This window comes from Lactuca saligna, chromosome 3 (assembly GCF_052625555.1).
Source record: "Lactuca saligna cultivar CGN05327 chromosome 3, ASM5262555v1, whole genome shotgun sequence".
NCBI classification, from domain to species: Eukaryota; Viridiplantae; Streptophyta; class Magnoliopsida; order Asterales; family Asteraceae; genus Lactuca; species Lactuca saligna.
The window spans coordinates 156,021,921-156,033,908 of NC_136419.1; the positions used below are offsets into that span (position 1 = coordinate 156,021,921).

Sequence of the window (11,988 nt, forward strand, 5' to 3'; positions counted from 1 at the left end):
AATTGTAAACGGCTCATTAGGGCCTATAAATAGAGCATTTGTCTATATAAAATAAGCAAGGTGTTTTGAGTATTTAAACCTTGAGGTAATTCTCAAAGTTCTTCCTCTACTTAAATATTTTATCTATTTCTGAATAGCAAAGTCTTCTATTCAAATATATCCATATAATCATCCAATATAATCCAAACAATCCATCATCAATAAAGAATATCATCAAAAGATTATCCCGAAAGGGAAAAAAAAAAAAAATCAACAAGCTTGCATTATCTAATGGTGGAAAATTTCCCAATTTTTAAAGCTGTCAATCCAATATAATTGTCTAGAATTTAGTGCATGGATCACAAGTCTCCAACATGATTGCTCGATTAGTGGATTTGGCCATTGCAAGGTAATAATTTATTTTTTTTTGCCTAATTTTGCTTCTCAAAAGTTCAGATTTTTTTTTCTTTTATTTTTTCTGAAAAATAATCAAACACATGTGCCTAAACTTACAGAATTTGCAACACTTGAATACGACTCTCAAGGAAAAGTTTTCATTCCCAATAATGACTAATTCCATTTTGGAACTCATTCTATCTCCACAAGAAAACATTACTAATCATCATTTGAGTTTTAAAAAATATATATATGTTGCACAACTAATATACATCACTTTTAACAATATTATCTTCCCTCACAACACTTTATACAAAGAAAAAAAAAACAGAAACATCATGTTTTTGCAGAATCTGGTCCTTGTGTCTCATCGGCATTGTTGCAAGGAACCATAAGCGGAACAGCTGATGAAAAAGTCTGGTTTTGGCCAACAGGTGGCGTGGTTTCGATTTCTTGCAACAATGTAGACCCCTCATCGCAATTTGGGGCATTTTCGGGATTTTTAGTTTCAGTGAGAGAAGTGGGGTCCACGTTTAGTGTGGTGGTCTCTTTTGCACCAGAAATGCCTACAACGTCCTTGCCTACTACACCTGACACACAAGATTTTATCAGTCAGTCAGTCTAATACACACCAAACACAGTACAAAACTTGTGTCATATACTCATATCAAATCATTGCAAGATTTGACTTGGGGTAATTAATCTCCAGTGAATGTCATTGTATTTTGTGATAATTATTATTATTATTAGTTGCTTAGTGAATGAATAAACCTGTCTGATAAGCGATAACAGAATGCATGGTGGGAGTAGTAGATGTACTTCCACCACCCTTTTTCATCTTCAACTGCAGTGAAAAATCCGTATTATTATCGATACATATTTGCATATGTTAAACGAACCTAAAATGAAACTCATGTATCCATGCTTAGAAAAAAAAAAAAAAGAAGTCAACATGTTTACTAAAAAGTCATACCTTTACAGTCTCTTCACAATACTTAATAACCATGGACACATTGGTGATGCAACGTCCATGCAACAAAGTGTAAGCCCACAAAAGAAGCTTCTTTTGAGTATTCATTTCAAGAATGTCAACCGAATGCAGATTTGACTCAATATGACCTTCGGTCAACAGCTGACATGGCACAGCATAAAGATTTAAGCAAGATGGCAACACCGCACACGTGGCATCCCGATAAAAGTTATAAGCGGATCTAAGCAACACAGTAGCAGCTTCCAAATTTTCTTCCAAGGGTTTCTTGATTACAACATCTTTGACTTTCAACAACAAAGAATCCCATTTACTTTGCATACTTTTCAAATGATTTGTATTTGTATTTGTATCCTCGAAAGTTGATTGCCATAATTGGTCTGTAAGAATGTCGATGCAAAGGAGTTGGTTGTTTGTGGTGGTGTCGGAGAGAGGTGGGAGTTGGGGTTCGGCTAAAAATCGGGAATTTAGTGGAGTGATTGAAGCCATGTTGATGATTAGACATCTACACCAAGACATGGAGACATGTTTATGAACTTTAGCACAATTTGTGTTTGATAATTTTGGGTTTTTTAGGCGTTTTCTTATCTTTTCGTTTATGCCCTCGAGTGCTTCTAACTTGCAGTTTTTCTCTAGTGTTTGGATATACTTGAAGAGATATCTGCAACAAGTAGAAACGATGGTGTTTGGATTTTTTTATAATAAAGAGTAAATTACAGTTTTGGCCTCCTCCTGTGTTGTATCACTTGTTTTAGATATAGTCGTAAAATGAATCTTGCCCTGTTTTAGTGTTTCTTAACATTTTTTTGCAACGTAAAATTTACCAGTCATTTCGTTAAATCCAAAATAATTACCACTTTACCCTTATCTTCTCCATAAAAACTAAAATCAAACCTAATTACAAATCCAGAATCTAAATGATATCAAAACTAACAATTAATAAATTACTAGCCAACAACCTTACCTACCACACATGAACACCGGATTATTTTTTATAAAAATGAGGTCAAAATGGTCATTTTCACAAATTTAACGAAAGGGCTGCTTACTTGGACAAAAAAATGTTAAGAAACAGTAAAATAGGGCAAGAAGATTCTTTTTTTGAACCATATCCAGAAACAGAAGTCATAAATTATAACAGAGGGGGCCAAAAGTGTAATTTTTACACTTAGATGAGTTATTTTAAGGATTGCTTACCCAAATAAGCTGCTTTCGGATAATTCTGGGCACTTGATCTCAGGCAAATTGCAAATATCTGACCACAAATTCATCTGTTCTATGTACAAACAGAACATTTTCTCTAGAAGATGCTCTAAAGCAATGTTATCATGAATATTTGTGCCACTTTCAATTTGATTGATGGAGGATACCAGTGCCTTAATGTATCTCCCAAGTGCTATAGGAACAAGATCTTCAAGGCACAATGAGAACTGCATTTGTATACAACAAGGTACAGATTAATTTTAAGTATTAATGTTTTTATAGATAGAAATACGTAGCCATCATTAAGATGAAAAAAAGATGTTACGATATCAGAAGATTCAAAAAACAACAACATTGTACTTTGAAAAACATATAGCAATGTCATCCATATACAAAGCGACTTTCATTGCTATATATAATTAGGTGGATTTTTCAAAGTATAATGTTCTAATATGAATAAATTTTAAAGTACAATGCTATATCCAAGTAGCTTTTAATAAATGAAAGTATGTTGTTATTTCTTCCATAATACTAAAAAAAGAAAAACTTACCCTTTTATCTGCACGAATAGAAATATAAGCTCGTTCAAGGGTTGATATATCTCCAGTTTCTTCCAAAAGCTTCATGTAGAACAAAATATACTTCCGAATACAAGTTATGAATTTACGAGAACTTTCTGCTAAATTAACTTCAAGAACCCTGCCAGGTGTCTTACGCCTGAAAACCAAAAAACGTTAAAAAAAGACTCCAATAATTGTCCTAATAACAAAAGATTTCAAAGCACAATGTTTGTAATAGTAAGAAATGATAAAATACACAAATAAATAAATAAAAGGTCTATTAGTTACTTTATTTATTTATTTTTTACCTTCCTTTTTTGACTGTACTATCAATCTCCCACATGTTGATTGTAAAACAAGATCGGGAAGATTTGAAGCAAAATGAAAGTTCATCTTTTGCCTTTTCTAGATCCCCACTTTCACCCTTTCTGTATAGCCCTTGAGCAAGCATATATCGAGCTTTGTGAAAATGTTTCAGGTCCCCTTCCACACAAAGTTGTAGGGCAGAAAGACAATCGTTGTAAAGCATGTGCCACGTATCATCAGGGGTATTTTCGGGATTGGATTTATCAAGAATGTTCATAACAGTTTCCTTTGTCGATTGATTAAAACAATATGTTGCAGCAATCTGTCAAAGAATCAAGAATTACTTTCATTAACTTGTTTATTGTAGCATTTTACTTTCATTTCTTAGTGTCATCTGAATACATAAAACAAGAAAAGAAGTGTGTGTGTGTGTGTGTGTTGTTATTTAAATAAAACAGAAAAACACGATGAAGTGAAGATAACCTTTAAGGCATCCTTGTCATTGTGGGGACATGACCAGAGTAACTTCAAGCGTGAAGCATGCATTCTGTAAAAGGGATCTACAGCTGATGGATTCAAAGCAATAGCTTTGTCATAGTATGCAAATGATTTCTCACGTGAGTATTTAAGCTTTTCACTAAGTTTTCCCAAGTAATATACGTAAGACCAGTCTTCCCTGTTATTTAAAAGTATTCAAATGACTCATATTTATTCATATAATAAAAACTAGAGATGAAACAACTGGAAATAGAAATAGAAATAGAAATAGTTACTTTTGTGCAAAGGCCTTCTCAAAATGCTTCATGGAATTCTCACAGAACATTTTCCATTCAGCATCTTTTATTGGTAAATTTAATCTTTGATCATATATTGGGACCACATTCTGAAGGCCATCATAATACACCAATGCTAATAAATCATGAATCTCTCCCTGCAATCATTTATAATAATCCATCATGTGTCACTTCATCTTTATCACATTTTGCAATTTACGCGTCCAAAGTGGTTTTTTATGAAAATATGTGACCACATTTCAATCTTTTATGACCAAATGATGCAAACTTTTTGTAAGTAACCTGTGTAACCGGTTAAAACATGGTTCCATAATTTGTGTAAATTGGTAAAAATTTAAACAGTGCTGAAAAAAGGAGAGACATTGTTGCATAAATAGGCATTTAACTCATGATAATGATGATGATGATGATGATAATAATAAAAGAAAAGAGGAAAACCTGCTGGATGGGTGTTTGGGCTAAAGCAAGAGTCATCAACAAACAACGCCTACTCCTCCTTCGACTTGTATCAACTCTTTGAGCAAAAGTGGCATTCTTCCTCCACCCTGTAACATTTATCTGCTTGCTTCCATCATTCAGCAACAAGTCCACTTCCTGCAAAATAATTTTTTATAAAGTCACTTTACATTATAAATTAAATAATGTGAAATTCAACAAATATATTCAGATATTTTCATGACTCCGTATATTTGATTGCTATTTTTTTGCTTTATGCAACTGAAAAGGCGAAAAAACAAATAGAAAATCAATCCGGTTGAATTTAAAATCCAGAGAGAGAGAGAGAGTTTAATTTGGGACTAAAAACCAAACTTTTTGGTTTGTTTTCAGTTTTATGCAGAAACCAAACCACATATGGATTTAAGGTTTAGAAAAGGAAAACAACAAACTATTCATATAGAATACTTTCATTTCTTTGTGTATTATTATAGCATTCGATTTCTTTGTTTTACATTTCCAAAAATAGCATAGTAATTTGAGATTTTTATGTAAACCACCCTAAACATGAACCAAGGAAAGATGTTGCTTGTTAGCTTACCTCATCATAAATAGTAGCAAGGCGTTGCCAGCTGTCAAATCGCATTGGATTAAAGAGTAAATCATATTTAAAGAGCTTTGCAGTTTGTTGTACAAACTCTTCACCTTCTTTAGTCAGCACAAATCCAGCCCACTTATCAGTTGCACTCATTTCCTCTGATTGTGCAACAAGATAATACAAGTTCCCATATACATCCATATATGGCTCAGACCTACAAAACAAAAAAACACCATACACCATTTATATTGAACCCCTAAATGCAATAGATAGCAACATACTCGCATTTATTTCTATATTGTAGCATCATCCTTTCAATTCTTTCTGTAACATCATTTGCTATAACTGATATTTCTTGCATCTAACCCTATATTAAAAAGGAAGACAGCATGATATATAACAAACTATATAGAATCCTACATTCAGTTCTTGCTATAGGAACATTGTCATTTTAATTTTGCTTTTCTTAAGGATTGGTCTTTGAAAGATCTACCTAACTATAGCTTTTCTACTTATTAACTTATTTTCTTATCATACTTTAAATATCCTATCCAACTCCAGCAGTGAAAATTGCTTCATACTTTGATGATATTGCTATATGTAGGTAGTTTTTTTAGAAATGAGAACTCAACAACAACAAAAAAAGGTTGCTATTTCTTGCATTCTACATAGAAAAGGAATACATCATGAACTCATGATACAACAAGTTATTCATATAGACAGGCTATAAGAAGCTATGAATATTATTATATAAAAACAGATACCTGTCTATATTTGTTGGGTGTTGCTGAAGAATTGAAGAATCTTGATATATAATACTCATGATGGAATCCCGAAAACCATCAGATCCAGCCTCTTCAGACAATTTGTCTTCACATAAATTTGGGTCATCTAAGAATTTGTCTATTGCATTTCCATTCAATGCAGTTTCAGGTGGTTGTGGAAAATGTTTACGTATGGCTCTTAATACTCTTCGCAGTTTAACCAATCCAGTTCTCTGAAGATATATACATATTAATGAAATAAACCATTAACTTGTAAAACCTTGTTAACTATAAAATATCTCTTCCTCCTGTAAAGCTACGTAATGAATTCTACAGAAAATATTATATTTTTATGAAAGGGTTAAATAGTATCATATCCTAATAAGAAAAAAAAAAAGTACAATGCTATAATTTAGATTTTCTGAGTATAGTGTGTTTATATGAAAAGATTTTATAACCATAGTAAAGTTGTGCAATGATTGTACAAAAAGGTTTTATAAAAAGGGTTAAATGCAAGAAATAGCAACGTACTTGCATTGAATTTTTTGTTACAGCATCATGCATTCATTTCTTTCAATTACAGCATTATACTTTGAAAATTCTATTAATTACAGCAATATCATCCAAACACAAAGCAATTTTCACTGCTGTTAATGGATAAGATTTTTTAAAGTATAACATCCTCATAAGAAAAAAAAAATGAAATGCTATAATTAGGTAGACTTTACAAAGTACAATGTTTTATTAAGAAAATTTTGATAGTACCCTGTTGTAATAGAAATAAAGAAAAGTATGATGCTATATTACATAAACAAATGAAAATCGTTGCTATTTCTTGCATTTAACCTTTTTTTTTTTTTTGGAAATGAAACAGACAATATAAAGAAAAGGAAGGTAATATGATCACTCACAGATGAAGCCTTAGCATATGGCAGAATATATTGGAAAACATCAGCACATTGTTCTTTTGTTTGATAATCTCCACGACTTGTATTTTTGTGCATAGCAAGATCATCTTCATATGATGAATCAGATCTAAGATGCAAACCATATAAACAAAAAAAACATTGATCAAGAGCAGTATCTATTTCAATCTCAAGATCCTCTTTTTCCTCTTCAGTTAGTTGTTTTCCAGATTCTAGTAACTGATCACTTGGAGCCACTTCCACATTTGAATCATTCCCGGATATTTTAGCATACCCTTCTTGTAAAACTTGCTCATCACCACACTGAGTTGACTCAGGACCCTTGTTTATAGACTTGAGTTTCATGTCTAAATGCAAAAGATGCTTTATGGCAAGTTTAAGAAAGGCCCCATCTTCTTCTCCATCACCACTGGCACAGCAGATGCCATGCTCAGCAAGCATCTCATGGATTGCAATTATCAATTCAATCTGAAAAAAGCATGACCAAGAGATGTCAATCAATGATGAGGGCATTTACGTCTTTTTCACAGACGAGAGATCGAGAGCATACTTGAGTTTTGATGGAAATATTTGGGTTCAGATGTTGAAGTCTGAAAAATGCAATAGCAGCATCTACAAAACAACATTTTTGCCTTTTTTCATCATCATCTGGATTGTCCACTTCTATGGATTTCTTGGAGAAGCATATGTTTGCTATATGACACATAACAGCTAGCAGCGAAGATTGAATATCACCAATGATTCTCATAGGAATAACAGAGCCATTCTGTGAGAAAAAGCAGAAGCTACATAACTATGAAGTTTATGAATCTTTGAAGAGCATGAATGTGAGGAATCAACAATAGAAAAAATAGTAATGTACTTTCATTTGCTTCTGTATTATAGCCTCCTACTTTAAATTTTAAATAAGGGTTGAATGCACAAAATAGCAAACATATTTTCATGTGTTATAGCATCCTATTTTCAATCAAATATGGAAGTTGAAGCCTTGAAGGATTCCAACACTGAATGGAATCTCAAATTCCAATTCCATCAGATTCAGCTGGAATCATTAAACATATATATTAAAGAAAAAAACAGTCAACACACTGAACTTACAATACTTCCACAAGGAATGATGGAGTTCTTCATCTCCTGTGTACATTGGGAAATTGCCTTCACTTCTTCAGCTAAAAGGGGATGCAAGTCTGTGGTTGAGTTTTTGCTTAATTCACTTTCATTGGATGATTTCTGGGAACCAAAACTCTCTTCCACACCAGTAGCAGCCATGAGAAGCTTTAGTCTCTGTCTATGGCATCTCAAATAAACATTTGCATCCACTGGTTTTAATCTTTCACATGCTTTAATTAGAACATTTAGAGCAGATAATTCAGCTGAATCAGCCCCTTCACCATCTTTCTCAAAAGATGAACCAGAAACATGATCATCTTTCATGCAAGATAGAAGAGGAGCAAGCAAGTTAACACACTCTAAATGCAACCCTTTTTCCATCATTTCATTTACACTATTTTTCATCAAAAAATCAACCTCTAAAAGGTTAATTTCATGCAAAACCAGATCAACAGTCAGCTTGTTCATTGCTTTCAAGTGTGGAAGAGTAATGGAAACAAGATTGTTCCTTTCCTTATCTGTGTTTGTTAACAAGGCCAAAGAAACACCAAATTCTTTTCGGGCTTTTTCCTTGTCACCATTAAAAATTGACAATTTTCCACTTACCCAAAAAAAACGAACCCAAAAATCCCGTTTATTATCCAACAAAGAACCAATTGCAGACACGTCTACATCATTCAGAGCTACAGATTCAATGAGTTTACAAAGATGATAAGACGCTTTCAACATGAAATCAGAGCGAATCGACTCGTGTGATGATCGTATCCCAAAGTCATACGCCAGCTCAGCAAGAAAAAGACTGCATTCCGGGGTTCTACTCTCTCCTAAATTCCGTGTCAATTCTTCTAACTCTAGAAACTTCTCACATGTATCCTGATAAAAAATCCTTCTACATCCAACCTCTTCTAAGAGCATGCCTGCTACATGATATACACCATAGTTTTTTGATGTTTTGTGAACAAACTGAGCAACATCAATGGACTCGTTATTTTGGGTATCAGTTGTATCCTCTGAATCAATTCTGAGATTTGTAATTCTGGATTCACCCATGATAAATGGCTCCAGAAATTGGGGAACAAGTTTGACTAAATCTTTAGTGGGTGTGAAATCTGATTCTTCCTTATCTGGTTTTCGACTCCTAAGTCTTTCAAGACGACTGCTTCGCCTTTCTTGGTGTTGTTCTTCATTCATATTACTCTCTGTGTTAGCAGGAATTGAGGAGCCATTAACTCCTTCTTTTTCCTTTATTGGGTTATCTGAACTACAAGGCATACGTATGATTAATCTAAAGTCTGCAGATTTATTAGAATCATTCAAAGGAATCAAGATCTTTAAAAGCTCGCCAGCTAGAGCACTCCAAGAAGCTTCCGAAAGGTGCAAGATTGTATTCTGATTTGACTTTTTAGTTGACCCATTATCATTTAGATCATGATTTGTTGCTTTTCTTTTGTCAAGAAATTTCAATCTGACATGATGTGGTTCCAATTTGTCTATACCTCTTGGAGAAAAGGGAGTAGGTTCAGACTCTTCAATCACATGTTTGACTTTTAAAGCACGAGAATGTGAAGGCCAATGCCTTAGAATTAAATCAGCAACTGAAAGACAAGCTACTTCATCACCAATAGCAATAAGAACTTCCAAAAGTTTCTCCATGCAATTCCCTAAATGCATTGATTAAAAAGATTAGAGCATGAATTGAGAGATATACAATTCATAAAAAGAAGTATTTAAGTTTGAAGGGTTACAGTTGTTAGGGCTGCATAAAAGGCCTTGCTCAAATGCCCATCGAGAGATGCTCAATAATCCCATTGAGCATGATAATGTTCCAAGCTGATTCCACACAACAGAATCTTTGGAATCAATATCTACAGCTTGAAGATAGCAATGTAGAGCACTTTCATAATGATTAGAACCTTGTTGAAGAAATACAGTGGCAAGATTTTTCAGTGTTAAAAATCTGTGAAGATGAAAAAACATATACACACTTGTAAGATAGATGTTTACTGACAGTTAACAGTTTTGATCAAAGGTGATTCTATAACAAACCCTAAAACCTAAACCCTAGATGTCAATGGGTCAAAAATAGCAACTTTTTACCCTAGATGAAAACATATTTTTTACCCATGCATGGCAATTTGAATCAACGTGAAGCATAACTACCACAATAGCATTCCAAAACCTAGAATCTACAACTGAATGACAAAAATGAGAAGTGAGAATTAACCTCAGTTGCAGTAGATGGCCATCACTACCACAATTATCAACCTGACATAAAAAAGAGATTTTGAAGCAGTTTAAGAAACCAAAAAGTGTAGAAAGTAAGGAGTATTTTCATGCTAGTAGACTTGTGTGATTCTTGAAAGTAATTCACTAATTCTAACCTGGCCATTTGGAAGAAGAGGGTCTTTTAATACGTTTTCTAAAAGCTCACGAGCCTTTTCATACTCCTTTGCCTGTAACTTCAAAAGTCCTTCTTGATAGGTTTGTGAAAGTCTGAATTCCTGGTAGCATGGAATGTACATAAATCAATAATACAACATCTCTTTGTTGCTTCAATTTGATGTGAACATATTTTGTATACATAACACACTGTTGTTTGGTCAACAGTAGTCGGTCAATGTTTATAAAATGGAAACAAATAGAACCATTCAGCAACTTAACTCCACTGTTATATCTTATTACTATACCAGAACTCCATAGATGGAGAACCACATGTATGTATGCTATAAATTCATATAATTCAGCATAAGAAAATACAAGATAATATGTCTACTCTATCCAAAGGTGTTCACTTCACCATATATGCAATCAGGGAAACGAAATATGGCTGGAATTGATTTCCATTAATGATCCTCATGGTACGTTTGAATGGGTTTTTGGGTAAATGTAAATATGTCATCATAATTCGTACATACTAAGAACATATTCCTTCAATTCCAAAAGGAGAGCTGCAATTCTCTTGTAATCCATAGTTGTCTACCTTTCTTTTTGAATTGCAACTGTTTTTCAATCCCCATGTACCCTTGCATATATAAAGATCTTACTTTGAGCGCAAATTTATTTCAACAGTGGCTCATTTTGGGAATGCAGAACTTAGTTATTTTCTTGTGTGGTCGCGTTTGTGTATGGGAAACATATTACGCATTATGAACAAAAACTAACTGTAAAAAAGTAACAGCTTGTGTATGTACGTATATATTAATATGTAGAAAGGGAATTAGGGTTTGCCTGAGCTTCTTTGGTAGGGGCGAGGGGTTCCCATTGGTTTTTGGAATCTGTATCGTTGATAGCTGCAATTGAAAACTGAAAAACAAAACTAAAGCAATCAAAACAAGAAACAAATCGAAAGGAATTGTAGAAACTAAGGAGGTTGAAGGAAGAGTCTACCATGGTGTTCGATCTTCGTACTTGGAAGTGTTTCGTTGAGTCTTCCCAATTTCTCACCGATTATTTAGGCGGGTATGGGCGTTCAATTACAGAGTTATTCTCCCCTTTTCTTTCAAATCCATCGTTCTCTATATATTTATTTTTTTGTATAAATTCTACAAAATCAAAATGGATGGAATGCTCCTTCCATCAGAAAATCAAATTTATTTTGTCGGATAAAATATAATATAAGTAAATTATACAAATGGTGCTATGTTATTGTAATTTGTATTTATGTTATTGTAATTTGTGTGTTTGTTTTCTAACTTATTTTTTAATGTTTGTTCTCTAACTTATTTTTTTTAATTCGAATCGTTCTTATAATGTGATTTTGTTATGAGTTTGGTTACCACTCTTAAAAAACTATTTTATCCTTCTTACTATTGTTTTATCTTTTTATTACCATTTATGTTATTATTATTAAAAAAATGATAAACAAATATATAGGACCCACCTCATCCTATCCATACCCTTTAACTTTATCATTGTGTTTTCCTCTCCAG

General features: G+C 33.2%; 1 protein-coding gene across 1 annotated transcript; it reads right to left on the minus strand.

Annotated features, from left to right (window-relative positions):
* Window positions 1-511: 511 nt before the first annotated feature.
* On the minus strand, window positions 512-11,623 carry LOC145037389 (Tetratricopeptide repeat (TPR)-like superfamily protein). Its single transcript, XM_078986040.1, has 19 exons — window positions 11,447-11,623; window positions 11,288-11,362; window positions 10,441-10,560; window positions 10,284-10,324; window positions 9,805-10,016; window positions 8,048-9,720; window positions 7,500-7,715; window positions 6,935-7,417; window positions 6,024-6,256; window positions 5,263-5,473; window positions 4,665-4,820; window positions 4,206-4,363; window positions 3,916-4,108; window positions 3,435-3,754; window positions 3,118-3,283; window positions 2,561-2,793; window positions 1,349-2,024; window positions 1,147-1,219; window positions 512-965 (listed from the first exon to the last, which is right to left on the minus strand). Exons 1-19 carry the CDS (start codon window positions 11,447-11,449, stop codon window positions 712-714), a joined length of 5,496 nt encoding a protein of 1,831 aa, XP_078842166.1. The 5' UTR covers window positions 11,450-11,623; the 3' UTR covers window positions 512-711.
* Window positions 11,624-11,988: the final 365 nt, after the last annotated feature.

Bases quoted from the DNA above. Each gene is read 5' to 3' on its own strand.
- LOC145037389 (XM_078986040.1), bottom strand. The intron at 7,716-8,047 runs GTAAGTTCAGTG...TTTTTCTCACAG, and splicing joins TCATTCCTTGTGGAAGTATT to AATGGCTCTGTTATTCCTAT. The intron at 4,109-4,205 runs GTAACTATTTCT...TTTAAATAACAG, and splicing joins GAGAAGGCCTTTGCACAAAA to GGAAGACTGGTCTTACGTAT.